This window comes from Alosa pseudoharengus, unplaced genomic scaffold, assembly GCF_046254945.1.
Source record: "Alosa pseudoharengus isolate Yale_2024_CS ecotype anadromous, Long Island Sound unplaced genomic scaffold, YU_APseudo_1.1 YU_APseudo_1.1_scf_24, whole genome shotgun sequence".
In the NCBI taxonomy this organism is placed as follows: domain Eukaryota; kingdom Metazoa; phylum Chordata; class Actinopteri; order Clupeiformes; family Clupeidae; genus Alosa; species Alosa pseudoharengus.
In genome coordinates, this window is record NW_027468689.1 from 31,884,624 (window position 1) to 31,907,004 (window position 22,381).

Below are 22,381 nucleotides of genomic sequence, written 5' to 3' on the forward strand. Positions count from 1 at the left end.
TAGAAATGGCGACTGTTTACTCCCGTTACAAAATATCGCGAGACTTAATCAGGCCCCAGGCATCAATAATAATAGGTCTGAGGCCTGTTTCTGTGGCAATTAATGTCATCACAGCCCTCTACCTTTAATTCCAAATAACATGAGAGATGTGGTGTTTAGTCAACATTTTTCACTTTTATGAAAATGAGCGGCCAGATCTAGGAAGACTGTTGGTTGTTCCAAACTTTTCCATTTGAGAATGATGGAGGCTATCATGCACTTCCAATGCTGCAGAAATTGTCTTGTCTTCCCACAACCCTGCCTCACAGGTCTACAGACAATTCTCATACACCATCAACTGTGAGACCTTATTTAGATGTAGGCTATGCCTCTCGTAGTAACGTCCAGTGAACTATTGATAGAAGTAGGATGCGCCAGATCTCAATCGCAAGTGTCATAACGAAGGGTCTGAATATGTAAATGGAATTTTTCAGTCTTTTATTGTTTTATAAATTTACAAAAAACTCCAAACACTTGCTTTTTTGTGGGGTGTTGGAGTATTGTGTGTAGATTGATGATAGATGAGTCTGAAAGATGAGTCGAAGATGAGTCTGAAACATAAGATAGATAGATAGATAGATAGATAGATAGATAGATAGATAGATAGATAGATACTTTATTGATCCCCAAGGGGAAATGCAAGGTCCCAGTAGCTTAAGACATCACATACAACACACACTACAACATAAACAAGATGATAAAATAACAAATCCACATGACTAATAAGGACAGTAAAAGATACTAAAGATACTAAAATAAGGATCCATGTACTAATGGATGTATAAGCATGAGGCGCTTGCAGTGACAGGGCAGGGACTGACCCTGTGATTCAGTGTGCAGTGGTAAGGTGCTCAATGAGGTGTGTGTCATGGTGGTGGTGCAAATAAGTCCAACAGTGCAACAGTGGACAGGGATAGGGATAGGGATAAAGTCTAGCGACCAGCAATAAATATGGACAATATAAGAGACCAGCATTAAATATGGACAATATAAGAGAAAAATGTAAGCATAGTAATATAACAGTTATAGTATAATTATATGGACAATATTAGAGAAAAATGTAAACATAGTAATATAAGAATTATAGCAGCAGTAACACAGTGGGCCAGCGGACGGGATATATTCCCGTTAATTCCCATGGAAAGTTTCTAACTTTGAAAATTTCCGGAATTTTGCAACCCTAGTGTTGATTGACCAGTCCAGTTTATTGTCCAGGTGTATCCCCAGATACTTCCACATTGACCCCCTCAATGGTGACTGGCAGCAGAGCGGGCTTAGACCTCTGGAAATCCACCACCATCTCCTTGGTCTTAGCAGTGTTGAGTTATAGGTGGTTGAGTTTGCACCATTGCACAAAGTCCTCCACCAGGCTCCTGTATTCCTCCTCCTGCCCATCCCTGATACACCCCACAATTGCAGTATCGTCCAAAAACTTCTGCATGTGGCATGACTCTGTGTTGTAGCAGAAGTCAGATGTGTACTGGGTGAACAGGACTTGAGAGAGCACTGTTCCCCGTGGAGCTCCAGTGCTGCTGATCACAGTGTCGGAGAGGCAGTTCTTCAGTCTGACGAACTGTGGCCGCTCTGTCAGATAGTCTGCAATCCAGGATAGGTGAGCATCCACACCTATCTGCAGGAGCTTGTCACCCAGTCTGAGAGGTTGGATGGTGTTAAAAGCACTGGAGAAGTCAAAGAACATGATTCTCACAGCACTTTTCCCCTTGTGGGAATGTGTGCTGTGTGAGATATGTGACGCCATCGTCCAGGCCCACTTTCTCCTGGTATGCAAACTGTAGTACTAGTGGTCTAGTGGATGGCGTACCTGTGGTCTGAGTATCCCCAAAACCAGTCGCTCCATGGTCTTCATCGCAAAATGAACAAAATGTTAAAAAAAAAAGTGAAGCGCTGTGAATACTTTACGTATGCACTGTGCAGTCATTGGAGTGTTCTCAAACAGTCTTGATCTTGAATTGTTATCACATTTTTCTCAAAGTAAGATAAGCAAGGTCATATTTGTTGATTCGCTCTGTATCCACAGCTCACAGCTAGTAAGTGGCCTACTGCATAATGGGCAGGCAGGTGCAAAAGTATGGCTCCTTTGGGCTGCTGAAACCTTAGGGCCTAGGAGGACCACTTTTTTTGTATGTTGGTCTTAAGGGGCCATGTCAACCCATCCCATAACCACTCATTTGATGTATAGCGCCACCTAGTTAAAAATAAAAAAGCAAAAATGAGGTGTTGTAATCGCGGGTATCTCTGGTATCTCGATAGTGTTTAGAAATGGTGAGTAAGGGGGCAAGTATACAACTTCGAATTGATCATGGTTGGTAAACCAGTTCCGGACCAGAGCAGCCAGGTGGAAACTAACATTATCCCAGACAACAACAAACCTGGACTGCTCTGATCTGACCTGTACAACTGCATCATGAAGTGCCACGAGAAATGTGAGTGAGATGGTAGCTCACGTATGGCGGCACACAATGTGATGTTTCCCCCGTGCTTCCCCGGGACGTGCACAATTGCCCGTTGGTGGAGACGGATTGCATTGTTTGCTCTGACTATTTCCACAATGGCAAGTTCCTGCTGTTGGGTGAACAGGCGTTGCTGAAGATCTGCTAGTCGTCCTGTAGAGAAATGTAACCACAATTTGGTATTGGTTTGGTTCGTTTTTACAGTTCTGTATACTGCACACAGTACTGTAACATCTCAATGGTGCAGTACTATGTACTATATGTACTAAAACGACCATTTTCTGTTACAAAAGGAGCACTAGCCAACTTGTAATACAGTATGTGTTATGGAAATGTGATACGGTACAGTATAGTGTAAATACTGTAGATACATCTGGAGTAGAGAGTTGAAGATACCTGTTTTCCAGTCTGAATGTCCTTAGGATGGATGCCACTGTGAACCGGCTTAGATGTGGTGGACTCTCTGCCCAGCTTCCCTCATTGTCAGGCCATGATTTATCACATAATCCACCAAAGTTTTAGCACTTCGACCACGTCTTACTCCTCTCTGTTTTTGTCCTCCTCTTCCTCTATCTCTTGCTCTCCCTGCCTCCATGCTTGCAAAATTCTCAAAATGGCCCAACTGAGGCCTATTTGTGGCTGGCTGATTGGTGTTCAGTTTTGTAAGTAAGTATTTTCAGGTGTGTGTCTAAGTATTTTCAATCACCCAATGTGTTTTGTATTTTGAATAGATGTGTTTTGCCAATGGTACCCATGAGTTTTCATTTATGAACAAGATGTCTCAAGTGTGTAGTGTGCAGGAGCAAGTGTGTTGCAGAATAGAACAAGACTGTGTGTTGCAAAATTACAACTAAAGTGCAAAGCAGCGCTTTTGTTTAAGGTATGGTTACACTGTGTTTAAAGTAACAAAAGCTTCAAGTTTTGTTATTTTGGTCTAAGCATGTGTCTATGTGTTCAAGCAATGGGCAAAAACTGTATTATCATACAACCCCATTTCCAAAAAGGCTGTGTAAAATGTACATAATATAGAATAGTACAAAGATTCATGTCTAAGTTGGGACAGGGGCATATTTACCATTGCAATGTCCTTTTTGCAACTAAATCAAGATTTGCAGATTATCATTATGGATTTATTTACATTTTACACAAAAAAACAACCAAAAAAGTATTATTTAGGATATGGGGTTGTACTTAACAGAAGTTAATTTACCATCTTCATCACATAATCATCACACTCTCTTCATATTATGTTCAACTGTATGGTCTTCACCATGTCTCTCTATTTGTCCGTGTCACTCTTACTGTTTTTAGACAATTCATTATTGCTCTGTTTTTTTTATTGTTTCTTTTATATATGTAAAGCACTTTGTACCTTTGTTTAGAAAAGCGCTCTATAAATAAAGAGTAATATTATTAGATTAACCAAAATTATTCATTTTAAAATACAACTTTTATATTAGATTCATGGTCAAGTTAGAAAGTAATACTGCCCTACTGAAAAGGGGTGTTTGCATAACACAGAAATGCCTCTGAAGATGCTGCAGTCAGAAATCCCTGTGAGTGACAGTGTGACAAGCGACACGCCGACACCTATGACAGAGATTCATTTTACACGATGAATGTCTTGATCATGCTTAACTTATCAATTCCATAGTTGGATAAAGCAATTGATGGAGTCAACCAATCATATTATGGCATATTATGAATGTTCTTTATTTCAATAGGAAACATGGTGACAGAACTTGCAGGTGTACAGCTAAAATTAACCTAAATTTCATCCACATTGATCAATGTGTTTCCTTCAGTTGTTTCTTGCTTTGGCTTTGAGACTTGACTTTCTTAGGACCCTTGTTCTTATGTTTTGATTTCTTTGGTTTGTCCACACTCTTTGCGGGTGGTTGTGGGGCCGGGTTTGCCACTTTCTTCTGACTGCCTGACTCCTTGACATGGGCTGGCTTATCCATGGCAGTCGATGGAGCACCGTACACTTTAATATGTGATTCACCTAGAGCTAGAAAAGTGGGCTCCGAAGGTGTAGCAGGCAATGCACCCACTCTGTTCATTTTGATTGGTGGACTCTCAAAATACCGGCCACAACATGAGGTAAACAAGACAGTCATGAACAAGGTGATCATCAGACAGCAGAAGAGGAATATGATGACAAAGCCAACAATGCTCCAATTGTCATGGAAGCTGTCATCAGACAACTTGGCATAGAGCCTCTCGTAGAGATAAGAAACATATTGCTGTGATGATGCTGTCATCTTTGCCTGGTCCTCGATGTGTTAATTTACCTTGAAAAGAACAGATTTTCTGGATTAGAACGAATTTACAGCAGCCTGTGTTTGATAGATGTTGAAACACATTGCATTTATTATTCATCGATGCTTCACATTCACTTACCTTTTTTCAGAGACCCAGCTTATGGAATTGGGGCAATGTTACTACATTGTAGTTACATCAAACTGCAACGCTATAAAAGTAAGACAAGTACAGGTGAATAGTTTTCTTTACAAGGAAAGTGCTTTACTCTCAATTTTAAACAAATACGGGTAGGCCTAACCTAAAATATTGCACTGGAGAGCTGTACACTGCTGGGGCCCTACAGTCAGTGTAATCAGAGAGAGGAGTAACCCAAAACATTTCTTTACTAAAAAAAAAAATGTATAATAATGGGGGAACAGTAAGACCTCGCATGGTGGATCTATGATAGGAAGTTCAGCCTTATAGAGCCAATAGCATAGAAAGGAGGCTATTACTTTGTAAGAAACTTTGCTATCATATCACCTCTCAGCAGAACGTTCAGTTTGGCTTCTTACAGTGATATTTTATCATTGTGACATTTTATCATTCGTGACATTCACACGTTTTAATGTCAATTCAATTAGGTATTTTCTCTATACTTAAACAACATCAAGTCATTGCAATGTGCATGACAAAGCTGGTAAAATAGCAGGGGTGAACATGAATGTCTTTGGCATAACTTTTCCATTTTACTAGCACGTGACACCATGCAGGTTTACGTTATTGCTATCATAGCTGGTGAGCGCCATCTAACCGTTAGATGGCGCTCACCAGCTATGATAGCAATAACGTAACGTTAAACGCTTTATGGGTAGGCCTAGGTTTGGGTGGGGGGGGGGAGGGGGAGGATCAGATCTGTCAGTGGCTAACGTTATTTTTGTCAAGACTAACGTTAGCATATGAAAATCTTGTGCATATGTTAGCTATCAGTAACGGTAGCTAGCTCACGTTAGCTAACTTAGTCACAAAAACACAGACAAGGGCTATCGGAACTCCCCCTATTTCCACCGGTCCCGTATTTCCACCGTCTTGCGTGTATGTGTCACTTAATATCCATTTCTATACAAACCAAGACAGCGGACTCCTAAAGAAACGCAACCACCCACACCATAGGTGTATCTAAATTAGCTATGTACCAAAAATGACATTTTACCGTGACTCGAAGAGCTGTAAATAGTGTTGTAAGGCTGCGTGTACACAACCGCTTGGAGCTCCAGTGGAATTTTAATTTCACGACGAGAATTCTCGGTCTAACCGTCCATGTGCCGTTGAAACGGTGTAAATAGGCGACCCATCAGGCCAGCACTATAACTCCGAGCGTGGTAAACAAAATCGGATATTTCAGGCAGTAAATGCTCCCGTTAAGAACCAAACCAGATTTTGTTCAAATCTACACACCTATGGCTACTGAAAAATGTAAGGTTCATTTAGTAAATGTTATTTTGAGGTGTTAAAAAACATCGTTGTTTTAGAATTTCTGAACAAAAGTGGTGATAATTGGGGGTGTTACGATAGCTGAGTTAACAGTAAAGTACATCAGTTCAAGTAACAGTATTACCTCATAACAGTCTGAGCTGTTTTCCAAGCCACAACTTAAAAACATGTGCTATTTCCAAAAACCCACAAGCAATGGCCTATTTAGCTAATAAACTAGCTAAGTCGCCTGCTGCATTTGCTATTTTTAGAATATTGTGGATGTTGCTATGGTAGACTAGTCATCTGACGGTGGTGAACAAAGATTCTAGAGCGCTACGCGAAATCTTGGTGGTGGTGAGCAAAGATTCTAGAGCGCTACGCGCTAGAATCTTTGGTGGTGAGGTGCCATAGGCCTAGCCTACGTTTTGTTGCCTACTTTGTTCCCCCAAATAATATTGACTCAAACAGTCACCGTTGCAATATTCAGCGTCAGTTTGCCCCCCGTTAAACAGTTATAACTTGTCACTGGGAAACTTAGAAAAAAAGTGAATAAAAACAACTGAAGTGTAGCCTACAAGGGGATTAGGTAGGCCTAGCAAAGGGGATCCTGTCCATCCCGGGAGGAAGGGAAAGTATCCATGACAGCCTTGCATTCCTGTAAACGGTTAATTAGGGAGCAGCTGTGGGGCCATGTTTCACGCCGAACCTGCCACACTAACACCACTAATTGGTGAACGACTCTCGCCAAAGGGTTGTCAGACATTGTTGCACCCAGCATGGAAAACACAACAACCTCCTTGCCACTTCACACAAACACGCAGGTAACATATACCTACAGCCTCCAGTGCAGCACTTCTATGAGACAGGCTTGCTGTCCCTTATGACAGGCAGATAGATCATTGCATTTATTATTCATCCATTAATGCTCCACATTCACTTAGGCTACCTTTTTTCAGAGACCCAGCTTATGGAATTGGGGCAATGTTAGCCTACTACATTGTAGTTACATCAAACTGCAACGCTATAAAAGTAAGACTAGTATACTTGTATACAGGTGAATAGTTTTCTTTACAAGGAAAGTGCTTTACTCTCAATTTTAAACAAATACCGGTAACCTAAAATCTTGCACTGGAGAGCTGTACACTGCTGGGGCCCTACAATCAGTGTAATCAGAGAGAGGGGTAAGCTTCAAACCCAAGCATCAGGGTTGTGAACAAGTTCTACAATTATTTTTGCATTGAAGGATTTTGAGAACATTTTTCTTATAGCCTAGGCTACTTCAATTCAATTTCAATTTATTGTGCTTATAGAGCGCCAAAACATAACACATGTATCATGGCGCTTTACAGCAAAACACTTTGAGGCTGTATATGGTTGTATTGTGTTTTTCAGAAGAAAATTCCCTACATCTGGAGATTGCCCAAGCATCAGGGTTGTGAACAAGTTCTACAATTATTTTTGCATTGAAGGATTTTGAGAACATTTTTCTTATAGCCTAGGCTACTTAAAAACACTTTGAGGCTGTATATGGTTGTATTGTGTTTTACAGAAGAAAATTCCCTACATCTGGAGATTGGAATTTCAGTTCAAATGCCTTGACCTCAAATTAATTTCTCAGTATTTACATTTATTGAAAATTTTCTTTTCTGTTGTAGTCTTAAGGTAACAATAGTGTTTTTGAGCACAACATAGTTTGTACAGTTAAGCCAATGTACACAGACAGACAGACAGACAGACAGACACACACACACACACACACACACACACACACTAGTAAACTATATTTGCTTTCTTCTCTTTCAGAGAGCATCAAGAATCCAAAAATGTGTTTCAATTTAACAGGAACAAAAGCTCAGCTCAGCGTTGTAAAGAAGGGTATTTCATAAGGCACACACCAATCCACCCTCTCCACTAATACGACACAGGCTGGCTAAGCGAGGATTTGGCAGTATTCCTTCAGATCTTTGCATCTGCCTCTTCTGACCAGCCTTAGGCTTAAAAACTGTGTGACAGCATTGCTGATTCTGAGTGGTGTGTGTGTGTGTGTGCCCCGATGCACATGGACTTACATGTATGTGATTCCCCAGGGAAGATAGAATAGGATAATCCCTTCTCTTTAGTGCTGGGTCTGAGGGAATAGCTGTTAGCACAGACCTGGATATGCAGAGTTTGTCAAAGTACATGCAGTACACACACACAAAACACACACACAGAGACACAGAGAGAGAGAGAGAGATTTGATTTGAGAGAGATTTGTATACAAGAGATGTGAGCAAAGGATTGAATGACTCTTTTTAAGAGAGTCCAAGAGCACAGTAGTCAATAGATGAAATTCATACAATTAGCCGATCAATACCATCAACCAATCAATATAAAGACCATTTATCAAGAATGTCCTCACATCCTGAAAAGATGAATTCTGAGTGTCAGAGTCACTTCTGAAATTGATAAATGCATCCTTGTAAAAGCAAGCTGGCTCTGGCAAAAAAGAGCTCAAGTGTTATTGTATTGTTCTGACAATGTGGTCCATGTTAATCCTATTCAGTGAGCTTGAGCGTATCAGAGACAAAAATGCTATCACAAAAGACTTTGCAGCATCTGCAGAAGATGCTGTACCCAACTTCAACTCCAGTGACTATAAAGTGGCTTCCTGATTATGTCACTGCACCATCCTTATCCTCTGCAAAGCTATCAGAACCATAATAGAGCACATGAATCCTTAGGCAGAAAAATAAACAAGGAATGCACCATTAGAAAATTTGGTGGAAACCCAAAGTAAACTTGTCATGTGTTGGAGGTGTCTTTGAGCAGCTTCTCTGTGTAAGTAAACATTAGAAAGCAAAGATCAAGACAGAAATACTGTTATTGCAGCTGTCTCTACTGTCATTCCTGGCTATCATCTGTGGTCCACTTTTGTCTGTTGCTCTTTCATTATTCCCAGTGTGTGCACGCTTGCACACAAACACACACACAAACACACACACACACATACAAACCTAACACTCTAACACAAGCTCTCTCCCTCTCTCTATCTCTCTCTCTCTCACACACACACACACACACACTGACCAAACAAAGACAAAAAGTATGACAAGCAATGCCAAGACAAACAAAATGAAGGCTACATTAAAATGTATGTGACTTTTATAGCAATTTATTTTATTTACACATTTTTTCTGCCATTTGGAAAGAGAAAATGAATCCAAATCTTCCCATTTATTATCAGAGGCATTCTTGTTGTAGGCCATGGGCATTCCTCACAGCATCGATAGACATTCACAAAACTCCCAATGAAATACACCAAACTCTAAATTCCTTATCTTTTTCTGTTTATTAAGACTTCATTTTGATATCTCCATACTATAATACTACGGAGTCACTTTGGCAATTTCATGTTGGGCATATACAACAAAATTGTAGTGGCTTTATAAATGCATAAACTTGTTTCTCCACCACAAGTCTGTAAATCTGAGCATCAAAATGTTCCTATTTAATTAGCTGAGGTGCTCAGAGCATTCCTCTGCTGTTATTGAGACAAATGACTGAGGGGAGCCTTTATGGGCCTCTTAGGCATCTCATTAGCATTTAGGATTTAATACAAACAAAATTTGGAGAATAGCTGTTTCATGCCTTAAGGGCTCCATCTCTTAAAACTAATATGGGCAATGGAAATATTCAAGATTTCCATTGTCTTGGGTAAGACCAAGTCACCACTGTCAACACTTTCTCCGTGATAAGACACAGAGTACAATCAGCTGGTCCTGACAGACACTAATAATTCACTCTGACGTAGACGTTGTGTGTTGAAACATTGTTTGCACCATTGAAGTCTGTAAAAGTTATGTGTGCTCCAATCCTTCCCTGGGTTCAGTCATCTGAAGTGGCCCAGGGCCTGCTACTAATAATTACACGTAAGGCCTCCATAGCTGTGAACACATTATTTTGATACAACTTAGAACCAAAGAGCATAATGTTTTATCTTGTTGTGTCAGTATACAGGCCATCTTACCATAGCCCTGCTAGCATAGGAAGTGTGGTAAAAATATCTTTGAAGAGGCTGTGGTTGCAAGACTTCACAATGTCCTACCCCTGGATGCTAGATTGGATCCAACATATTTTTAGAGAGCTAACTGCAACTTGCATGCAATAGGCTGTGGCCTCTGAAAACTTCCATCTTCTCACTACTATTTCTCACTTTGTCCATTCTGTTGAGAGAAAAAAGGGAAGAAAGACAATGTGAGAGGAATCCCCAACTGGAAACTATTTTTAGTAGACAAAGCTATATGGGTTCAGTGAGTTCGCCTGGAAGGTGGGGCTAGTATGAACAATTTAGACCAGAGTGTATGGTCGTTGGCTTATGGCACTCACCATGAATTATTCAACACACATCATTTAAGTTCGAAAAGAGAGAAAGCAGAACAAATCCTGCACTCTTGCTGTGAACCATATTGATCGGTGAAGGACAACCATGCATGTTTTTCTTACTTTTATTTATTAATTCATGACTTTTTGGTGCAGTGTGGGAAATTGTTGTTTAACATTTAAGGCATTTCATTGCATATTAACAGCGTGTATTCAAATATTGCCAATTAGACCAGGCTACTACAAGCGAGACAAGAAAAAACGGAAGGATTTTCTGAGATCCATTGTATTGGCTGTGTGCTCGCTCCCATTCGTTTGCATCACTGTAATGTTGGCGGACGGGACCGCGCCTGGGAGCTGTCCCAGGCATCATGGTGCTGAAACTGCAGCAAGCGCAAACATCCTCTGGCTCAGTTACGGGAGCAAACCTCGCTATACTGTATGATTAAGGATCTTGTGCAACTTCAAGCAAGACAGTTGGTCATCGGAGAAGGGCGAGTGTTAGAAAAATTCTTCCGAACGACAGGAGAAAATGTCATGACAAAAAAAGCACCGGAGAAAGCGAGAAAGGCAACGTTTTTGTCCGCCGCTTGTGGATGTGATGTTTAAGGATTGTGTGCTATCTTTTCTCCCTCATAAGATGCTTGAAAAGCTTCCGGAATTGGGATACTCTATGAGTAAGAAACAACGACTTAGACCACGGAAACAGATAAACCACTGTTACGGCTAAAGAATCACGGCACACTTTCGTAGCCTACCTCACTTCACCGTGGTGCACGAGAGCTCCTTTCGCCAAACCTGGAGGGTCATTTTTGTAACCGATAAATTAGCTTCTGACGACTGGATTACAACATGTGCAGTTGTTTATCGAATATTTAGTGTAGGCAAGGCTGCTTTGGGATTGAGCCCATTTTCTCTGATAGACACACTATATAGGCTATTGGACTACAACCAAGTAGCCCGAAACAGCCTGTCATCACATAAAAATCGCGCAGCTATTGAAATCAAAGGGGTTTAGGAAACCCCAAATAAAATCTCAGAAGACTATGATCATAGGCTATGTGAGGCAGTGTGTAGGCTAAGGCTAGACGCTGTCTTTTGACACTGGCAGATGTTCTTAATTTCATTGGCTACTCACACGACAGTAGGCTAGGCTAGCCTACTAGTACCGGGGAAGCATCTATTTGCTCGAAATTGCACTGATTTCGGGATATCAAGCGGGACTGTTGAATGTCCATCTGTAGGCTAAATGAGCTATATGTGGGGAATGGGCGGTAGGCTATTACACGAGCCTATAGGCGACCTGTTTGACTATAACCGCGTGTAGTTTTGTCAGAGCCAAAGCAGCCCTGGCAGTCATTAGGCTGTAGAATGAACAGTTCGTCTTACATGGACGTGACAGTAGCCTATAGGCCTGAAGTGTTTTATTTTAGTCAAATGAAGAAGGAAATCTCGCAGAAATATTAAGAAATAGTTATCTGCCACGCTGTATGATTTTGTTCTTTGTTATTATCTTGTTATTATCAAATGTCGATCCAGCAACCTGAAGGGTCTGACAACCAACGTGGGATTAAAATGTCATGGCTTGTTAAACCTGTTGTCTGCATCTGTCCTCTTCCGAACGTGGAACCCACGTCGAATACAAACAAGTAGCCTAACGACAAATAGCCTACATTTGATTGAACTCAAATTTTACTGAGGGTAAAGTTCAGTTGACAGAGATTGCATTCTTCCACGCAAACATTATCTTCACAGAAACCGTAAGTTTGCCATTCTTGTAAGGTTAACCTATACATATCTAACTTACTCCATTTTCATCATAATTAAGGCGGGCACATGTTGTTGGCTATCAGTGTCATTTTATGGTGCTGGGGATTGTTGAGCCGCAGACCGATGCTGTGCCGCCAGGGCATGCAGAAAGGCCGCTGTTGCGTCTTGTTCAGTGACCTGAAGGTTTTCCTGCTCAGGCCACCGACACCATCAGAACCACCGCCAGCGCTCCCACTCATGAGTACACTAAACACGGAGAGCCATGTGACGGCCGGCACCGTGGAGAGGAACAACTCTTCAGCGGGGGCCACGGAGAGCACCAATGGTTGTTTACATAACCCAGCGGGTTGGACAGAGCCCCCGTCGTCAGGGGAAAATGTAGGGACCAAGGAGGAAATGGGAGGGGAGGAGAGGGAAAGCACAACGATGGAGCTGCCAGGGACTCTGGATTGCGGCAGCTCCTCTGAGGACAATTCCAAAGAGAAGTATGACGAGCGGACATCCCTGAACAGCTGCACAGACAGTGGTGTAAGGTCTCCCTTGTGCCGGATCTGTTTTCAGGGCCCTGAGCAGGTAAATACAGTAAAATAATCTCTGACTGCCTAGCAGCTTTCATGTACTTTACCCTGTTTTCCAATATTGGTAAGTTACTGTCATACCTTGTTATTAGATGCAATGAGACCTAGAGTAGGCCAGTATTTCACTCTCCTGGGGTTATGCTCAGTATCATTGTGAAGACAGAACACTGACAGTTATCAACCCTGATGGTGACATGATTGTCTGTGTCAGTGAGTGATTTAAGGTGTCCAGTTATTGCCTGAGGAAAAATTGCTCTAGCACATTACGTAAAGGTCACCAATCAAAGCGCCTGCACTTCCATGATGAAAGCCACAAATACTGATAAGGAGGCCTCATCCATGCATGGGGGCTATACGCTCTACAAGTGGGAAGGGGGATGCAATCTTGAATTTACATCTTTTGCTCTCTCACAAATCCACTCCAACCACTTGTTTGCCTCAGAAACCCTCCCCCCTCCCATGCTGTCACACTCCTGAGTGTGTTCAGACTCCTAGATACTGTAGAGGCTAGTCTCTTGGAGACTTACTTGCTGTGGCATCACTCAGCTGTCACTCTCGAGTAGCACAGAAGTAAAAGGCCAGTTATAGTGTGCTGGGTAATTATGTTTCATCATGGCAGGGGAAAGCCAGTTTCTCTCCTCTACGCTTCATCGATCAGTCAGATGGGGCCCAGGATCCTCGGCCTTGCGAGCGTGATGGATGGCCCAGTGTCTGTGATGGGAGTGGAACTGAAAACAGATGGCTCTTGTGTGAAGAATCCTCTCTTGGCTCCTGAACCATGCTTCCCCACCCACCCAGCACACACACACACACACACACACACACACACACACACATGCGCGCACACACAAGCACACACTCATGCAGACTCTGCTTCTGGCCCTATGAACCAGGTTCAGATGACTGACTTAACACAGCATCCCTCAAAGCCAAGAGGAGAAGGCTTGTCTTCGCTCAAGCTCTTTGATGAATGTGGTCTGTTCAAAAGGAAAGATGGAGGAGTCTGGTGTGTGTATGAGAGAGTGTGTGTGTTCATGGATGAGAGAGAAAGTGGGAGAGTGTGTGGGAGAGGTTGTTTGTGTAAGAGCTCAACTCCAGTGATTACTCCTGTGGACACAGTCCACACAGTAGCAATTACATGCTTGAGGACAAAATAATATTTCCTCTTTTTTACCCTCCTTAGTTTGTCTCGCTTACTTGCTGTCCCCTCTGGCCAATATGCTAAAACATGCCCCACGTGTCTGAAGGACTCTTCTGTGAAGGAGAGAAAATAAAACACAAAAACCAGGCAGTGAATATCCCCCTTCCTTCCTCTCCTATGATGAAGTAAACCACAACAGCAGATCGGCAGAGAAAATTACTGACGGTGGCATGCCGCGTGTTTCATTCTGTGTAAATAAGGTAGCGGGCTTCTTTGTGAGTCAGATGAGTCTGTTTAAAGGTCATGGTGTAATGAGCTGGCTGCACATAAAACAGGGCAGGCACGCAGCACACAGTAGAGCAGCAGAGCGTCAGCGGGAGAGGTTAGCCGTGTGCAGGGCAGTCAGGGCAGGGGGTGAATTGACACGGGAGAATGTGGTGAGGGATTGAGTTGCCACGAGGCACAGAAAATGTAGCCTAAGCTTTCAAAGAGAAAAAGAAAAACACACACAAATGCGCACACACAAGCACTCTACTCTGGACCTAGGCTAGTTTAGCATTCTTGGAGTCCCCTGTATTATTATTTTCTTTCTCTCTCTCTCTCTCTCTCTCTTTCTCACACACACACACACACACACACACACACACACACACACACACAATAATCACACATTGTTACTGTATTATGAGTAGTACTACATTTCAAGGAAGAAAACTGAAAAAAGGTTTAAATCAGTGGTAATTCGAGGTTCACATTTCAGTGTTTTTGCAGTTAAAGTTGCAATATATGAAAATTTGATATGATGCATAGCCTAATATTAAATATGAGGTTCCTTATTAGTGCACACAACACGAATGCATATGTGTGCACATAGTTCTCCTCTTTTCTTTCCTTCATTCTCTTTCTCTCTCTCTCCCTCACTCCCTCTCTCTCTCCCTCACTCCCTCTCTTTCTCTTTCCTAAGCTGATAGTAAGGAGTAGAGGGCCGTCAGCCAGCGGTTCTGTCGATGGCTTAGCCTCGGCCTTATTGGAGCGTGAACGGCCTCTTCTCGCGCTCAGAATGTCCCATTCGTCATGGATTGCCCCTCCGCCTCGTTACTCCAGGTCACTCAAGAGAGATCCACGCCACTTAGTCACTCAGCACATGCCAAATCTATAATTTAATATTCCAGATGGGCAGCGGTGAAGGGCTAGATGCTAGGGGGGAGATTGGTCAGTTTGTCTTCTGGCTGTGAGAAATCATTGAGGTGAACCATGAGCTGGGAGATCTTACACACACACTTACGTAAACACACACAAATCCTCACACACACACCACAAATGCATGTAAGTATACGCACACGCACACACACAGACACAAACATGCATATTTACCAATATACACACTCACACAGGCCTGATTTACCCTTTCTGGTGTTATGCCTAGATTGAAACAGAGAGAAAATCTTTGCCTTGTGGGGCCGTGAGTCTTTGAAGCTCCACCAGGAAAGAGTGTTCATCAGGAAGTGTGTGTGCGGCCCCTCAGCCCAGCAGGGTGTAATCACACACAAAAGCAGCCCTTTTAGGAGGGGAGCGGCTCATCTGCTGAAAAAAATTCACTTGGATTGTCTATCTAAAACAGGACTCTGTTTCAGCTCCCAGCTTGTAAGAGCCTAGGGTTCAAGGCTGGCATAGACTCTATGATGTAGTGGGATCAACCTACATTGTGTTTGAAGCAAATCTGTGTTCAGTAGTCCTCCAGTGTCACCCACAAACCACGCTGTGTCAGCAAGAGCTTTGGCTTGTTGAAATCTAGCAATTCAAGCAGTAAATTAGGTGTCAGATGAAGATGATAGGGATTAGACTAGCTTTTGGGAAAAGGGTGTGGATAATTCTCTGACAGTTTTTGTTTGGACATATGAGAAGACAGAGTGCCCCTCTGTCAATCAGGATTTGTTTCATTCATAAGCTTTGAGGTATTTGGCAGATCCTTTTTTCCAAAGCGATATACAACATTAGAATAACAAATTTGTAACGGTAGTTAACGTAACAAGAACATTAACTCTTCACTTGGATTGACAGTCGCCGTGTTGCATTGCTCAGTATTTGCATAAAATAGACTTCAATCATCAATCATCAATTTGGCCCCACATAGCGCATAACGACAGATGGCTCTGTTTCTTATAGCTAATGTGTGTGTGAACAACCAATTAAATCTAGATGTGCATAGCTGAAATCTTTCTTGAGAATTGTGGCATCCCCTATGGACGAATTTAAATTTTCGAATTAAAAAAAGACAAAACCTTTCATGACCATGCTGTGCCAGCATATTAGCCTTATCTATCTATAAAGCAAGAAGCGTCTGTGTGTCCGGATGTCTGTGTGTCTTTGGCACACATATCTCGCTGACCGTTTGTCAGACTGATGTCAAAGTCGTGGCAGGTGTCTTGCTATGGGCATGAGTAAGTGCAGTGCCAAATTTGACGTTGTTTGAATAAGAAATGCAAAAGATATTGTTAAATATATCGGTAAAAAAAGCACATTGGCTTTCACCGCTAGCCACTCCCCCTCCCACACACCACTGTACTGTAAGCTACCAGTGAGGATAGAAGCAGGGCTTTGGCAGAGCTGGATCAGTGTAGGTTACACAGGTAAAAACTTAACACGTCTGATCTCAACAATAAAGTGAACTCTGCGGATTTTGCAACAACACGCCAACACACACAGTAGCCTATGCAGTGGCTCTTCAAAATGACGTAAAAAATGATGTGCAATAAACAGACACTTCAATTAGCCCAGGCTACTTTGGACTGTCTTTAAACTTTGAATAAGCAAACGACATTTCCAACTGCAAGGGCTTAAATTGAAACAAGCGATGATGGTCCCGAATTAAAGAACGTCTCAGAATGCCACACATGCAAAGCAAACCAGCGACAAGCAAGAGTGGCAGACAGAGTGTGATGTCACTTATATGAATAGCCCAGGCTACTTTGGACTGTCTTTAGACTTTGAATAAGCAAACGACAGATTCAACTGCAAGGTCCTAAATTGAAACAAGCGATGATGGTCCCTATTTAAAGAACGTCTCAGAATGCCACACATGCAAAGCATAACCAGCGACAAGCAACGAGTGGCAGACAGAGTGTGATGTCTAGCGTTCATGGGCTTCGGAAAGACCTTTCTCCGAGTGAAAACATCATCATTCCGCGTCATTCACGTCACGTAATGTGTGAGTCAGAGGTCGGAAACTGGGGCTAGATTTTGCTAACAGATGCTGCTTTCGAGATGTCTCGTAAATCATCGTACACTCACCCGTACAACATGTACCAATGAGTGGCTTTAGGAACGCCTTTCTCTCGAGCCACGAGGGGCATTAGTAGAAGGCTAGTCATTGTTATTGTTTTGTGCTACATGTAGCCTCTAGCTAAACGGCTGGAAAACAAATTGTTACATTGTATTGCAGGCACAGCAAGACCGTGCAATGCATGAATTGGTGACCGGATTGAAGCAGCAATGTAATCTAGTGTGTAAGAGCATTACATCAGCTTTAACATGACCAACACAGTACATATGCAAAAAAATACATGTCATCTCATCTCAACTATGGGCGCAGCCATGTTTGTTGTAAGGTCGTACGTCCACCTCGGGGTACCCTCAAGTACTCCGAGGTAAAGTGGGCGTGCCTGCCCAAAATGCCGCAAGAAAGCTTGGTAATTTACACTTTCCAACTCGGGCGGTGGATTTACGAGACATTTACGAGACATCTCGAAAGCAGCAAGAGTTGCCCAGTTAGGGGCTCGTCATCACTTTTGTCGTCACGTTGTAGTTCGTTTGTAGTCCATGTGGCCTTTCATGTCCAACAGTTTTAATGTGAACTTGGGAATTTGCCGTTTTTGTCACTTGAAAGCTGCATATCTTTCTTTCACGAGCGTCTTACACTATATTTTAAGCAAATATAGTTGTTTGTTTAGGATTAGTGAGTGTATGTTTTAAACTTTGTTGTGGCATCCGTGTTTGTCACACATTCCGACGGCAAAGCACATGAACACTTGCTGTCAGAAAAACAAAGTAGCCATGGGGCGGTCCTTGTCATTCCGAAGTGCCCTGAATGCACCATTATATGCCACCAGAGACTGTTTTTGAGTCACACCGTTGCAAATTTCATATGATGCATCATTCCACAAAATGGTTTTGCATTAGGCTAAGCATATAGCCTTGACTCAAAACAGCTGTTAGGATTATGTCATTTTGATTTGTAAAAAATGTCACATGCAGCCATGCTTAAATTCTGCTCACTTCACATTTATTATATTATTATATTATCTGTAGGCCTATTCATTATTGAATGCTTAGGCCTACCTGGAATTATGTTTTTCCCTATCCTATTTTCAAAGCAGGCCTACCTGCAGGCATGTCTTTCTTTCTTTTTATCTGCTGTTTGTGGAGTATTGAATGTTGAAAAAAGTACTCTAATCTGTCTGAACCGGCATTATGAACTACTTTCTGCCACACCCTGCAGATGAATATATATTGAGGGGTTGTGAGAAGAACGTAGATGTAAATGGAAATCAGGTTTATAGGCCAAGTATACTTGCATATACAAGGAATTTGGTCTCTGCATTTATCCCACCTGTGAATTAGTAAACACACAGAGCACACAGTGAACACACAGTGAGGTGAAGCACACACTAACCCGGAGCAGTGAGCTGCCTTGCTACAGCGGCTCTTGGGGAGTAGTGAGGGGTTAGGTGCCCTGCTCAAGGGCACTTCAGCCTTGGATGTGGGCATGGGAGAGCAGTGCTCAACCACTTCCCCCACCCCCATTTTTACTATTGGGTCAGGGATCGAACCGGCAACCCTTCGGTTACAAACCCGAACCCCTAACCAGTAGGCCACTGCTATGTAAATAGCCTACTATGTCCTGAAATCCCAAGGGAGAAGAAAAGAAAAGCAACATCAGCCAAAGGAAGAAGAGTCTTCCTACTCATTCAGTCTTTACCATCTCTCTCTCTCTCTCTCTCTCTCTCTCTCTTCCATCTTTCTCATATGCTAATAACAGAAAATGGGATTTGCTTCATCTGGGCTCAAGGCTGTTTACTGGCATTACACTTTTTTCAAGCTGATTTCCTAAGGAGCCTTCCTCTCTCTCTCTCTCTCTCTCTCTCTCTCTCTCTCTCTCTCTTTCTCTTTCTCTATCACACACCCTCATAGCCTGGGAGGAGAAATAGACTTCTCCGCATAGTCTGTCTGCCTCTTCACCACCTCCATGTCTTGAACTGTCTGTCCACTAGCCACTTTTTACCACTGTCTTCTGCCTCACTGTTTGCGTGCTATATTGCGAGTATATATGCACAACCCCTCCCTCCATGCCACAGCCGAACTGCGACCACACTTATACCTTCCTTAATATAGTTATATATATATATATATATAGATATATAGACTTTATTCTTGCACTGTTTGACTGTTTGACTTACTCATTTGCACCATCACCATGACACTCATTCACACAGAGCACCTTACCTTACCTTACCTTACATTATGCACAGAGAATCACAGGCTCAGTCCCTGCCTCAGTCATTGCAAGCACATCTTGATTGATTGATTGAGTGATTGATTAATCACCCACTATGTGGATACTGTTTTTTTAGAATTGATTTAGATTAAGTGTTATTTAGTATAATTTGTATTTTATAGTATATTTAGTATTCAGTATATATTTATCTTCTACTGTCCTTATTGCTTAGTTGTGTTTTTTTTATATTATATACTTTTAATTACTTTCTGCTGTTAGTGAATGTGTGTGTGTGTTGTCTGTATGCTACTGTGACCTTGAATTTCCCCTGGGGATCACAAAGTATCTATCTATCTAACTATCTATCTATTTATCTATCTATCTCATCTCCTCTCCTCTCATCTCATCTCATCTTCTCTCTTTTCTGTCTGTCTGTCTATATCTGTCTGCCTGCCTGTCTTTCTTTCTCTCCCCTCCCTCCTGCTGTCTCTGTGGTCTTTGGCTAAACCAAACCGCTTCACAGCAATTCATTGTGTTGTAATGTTACATAAGTGGTTTTGCTCTAGGCACTGATGGCCTAATGTCTCTAACAGCAGTGGAGCCATCTCCCTCCAGCACTTTCACTTGGCCCCCCGCTCTGATGGATTGACCAGGACGTCTTTTACAAAAAGACCACACAGGTCTAAATAATGCTATGCCACACCCCTGTGTCTGTGAGACAAAACAAAGCTCCAGTTATCTGTACTTAAACCTGTGGTGAACACTCTTGTCTTCTTAAGGTCCCAACCCCTGTATAATTCCCAAAATCATCTGAGCAGTAGACGTGAAGTGGTCGCTATCTGGGCTGGCTGCGGTGAGCGCAGCGATAGGCTAGTCGGTGGCCACCGTTCTCCTCAGATTCTCTCGGAAGCAGCTGTAATCTGTATGGAACAACGCACGCTTCCTGGGCGATTACGGTCCTAATCCTGTTAAACAAACCCTGAGCTCTTCCTGCAGAGCCGCCGCAGTCTGACAAACTCTCCCTCTCCGGATCACTCTCACTCACATCTTTCCCTTTTATTAGGGTTCCCATCTCTCTTGTCCAGTCTGGTCTTGTGTGTGTGTATGTGTATATGGGTGTGTACTCCGTTGCCATACAGGGTGATACTAGAGTAAATCCATATCAGATGTCAACACAATATCAGATGTGAGATGATGTCATCTGAGGGAATCATCTCACAGAGCCCATACCACTCAAAGTAGGGGTGAAAAGAGGTCGCTGGTATCTTGATCTGGCAAGCCTCCTTCATTCTCAGTAATGGAAATAATGCAATTAGAGTTGACTCCAGTCATCATCAGGCATGCTACTATTTAAGTCACAAATGTAATAATGCTGGCGAGTGGGAGGAACAGAGACAGGAACTGACCAATGAATATAAAAAGCAGAATCAATATGATTGACTCATCTTCACAACTTGTAGTTATGAAACTAGAGGCCAGAAGAGAGGTGGCACTAACAAAGATGTGCACATCCGACAAAAGGTCCTTCATGATTTGAACAATGAAACTGCTCTGGCTGTCAGGAATAGTTGCTGGATCTGAAAATTCAATCAACTCGGGATATTATTTTTCTGAATGGAAAAAATGGGGGTTGTGTGTTTGAATGTAGAGTGGATTTGCACTGCCTCAAGGTTTGAGTTCTCTCATCGACATGATGAACAGTGATGAGACCACAGTAGCTAGCCAGGAGCTGAATGGTGTAAAACAAAGCACAGCATTACATGAGAAGACATAAAGCATGCAAGAGTGTTATCACCGTGACGTAATTGCCACTGCTTTTAGTCTTGTGTTACCAATATATATGAGATGTATGAGATGTTTACATCTTTACATATGTGCACACACTCCCGTTCTCAGCTCGGATAGGGGCAACAGCTCATGTGTTCTGTAACACCTTTAACACCCAAAATGTTGTTTTTGTAGCTGACAGTCAAACAGAAAGTGACAGTCTTAGAGATAGGCTGTGTCTTTGGCGTATGGACACAGCCTTCTATGAAAAACCAATCAAGTACCAGCCTTCAAATATTTGGCTACATATAGGCTCGTGATTGAGATATTTTGCCCCCGCCAGTATACGCTACCAGCCTCTGCAGGCCTACCTAAGAAAAGGGCCCAGCTAGAAAACCTTTGCTCCATCTTTAAGTGGTAGCCTTGCTGTGCGTGGCGCAAACGCTATTGAAGTGTGAGAGAGTGTACAGACGCAGGAAGTGGCCGTGGAGCTCTAATGTAGCGAGTTGAGCCTGCAGACTGTATTCTCTGGAGTCGTCTGCATTCTCATAGGCAGACATTGAGGCCATGAAGGCACATTTTTTAGCTGCATGATCTGTGCGTGTGTGTGTTTACACATGAGCGTATATGTGTGTTTAAGCACTTCAAACCAGATTAATTTAAAGGAACCATGAACTTCTCTGCCAGCATCTACTTTGCTGGGTGTCATGTTGTTTCTGGAACGTAAAATCATCATGTAAATTCAACATCTATTTTAGACAGGCATGTGTTCACATCTCCAATACATTTAGTCATTTAGCACATGATGCTTTTATCCCAAAAGTGAGAGGCGACTGTGTGTGCTGTATGAGTTGCCGTGTGTGTGTGTGTTTGAGATCACATCCTCAGCCACACAAGCAGCCTTCCTCCAGATGGAGCACTCTGGTGAGCTGTGGCTCCAGGAGGCTGAGGGCGTCTGCTCTCAGGCTGTTGTAGCAGATTACTTGCAGTAGGGGGAGCACTCACACACTCCCAGCCCCGGGTGAGATGGGCTGGCACC

The 22,381-nt window shown here is 42.5% G+C and overlaps 1 protein-coding gene across 1 annotated transcript in view; it reads left to right on the forward strand.

The window, feature by feature from the left end:
* Nucleotides 1–12,428: 12,428 nt before the first annotated feature.
* The window catches only part of marchf4a (membrane-associated ring finger (C3HC4) 4a), a 16,950-nt gene continuing 6,997 nt past the window's right edge, over nt 12,429–22,381 (forward strand). Inside the window, exon 1 of the mRNA XM_076303733.1 lies at nt 12,429–12,935. Coding sequence (XP_076159848.1) covers nt 12,429–12,935 — 507 coding nt within the window. The remainder of the gene's footprint in view (nt 12,936–22,381) is intronic.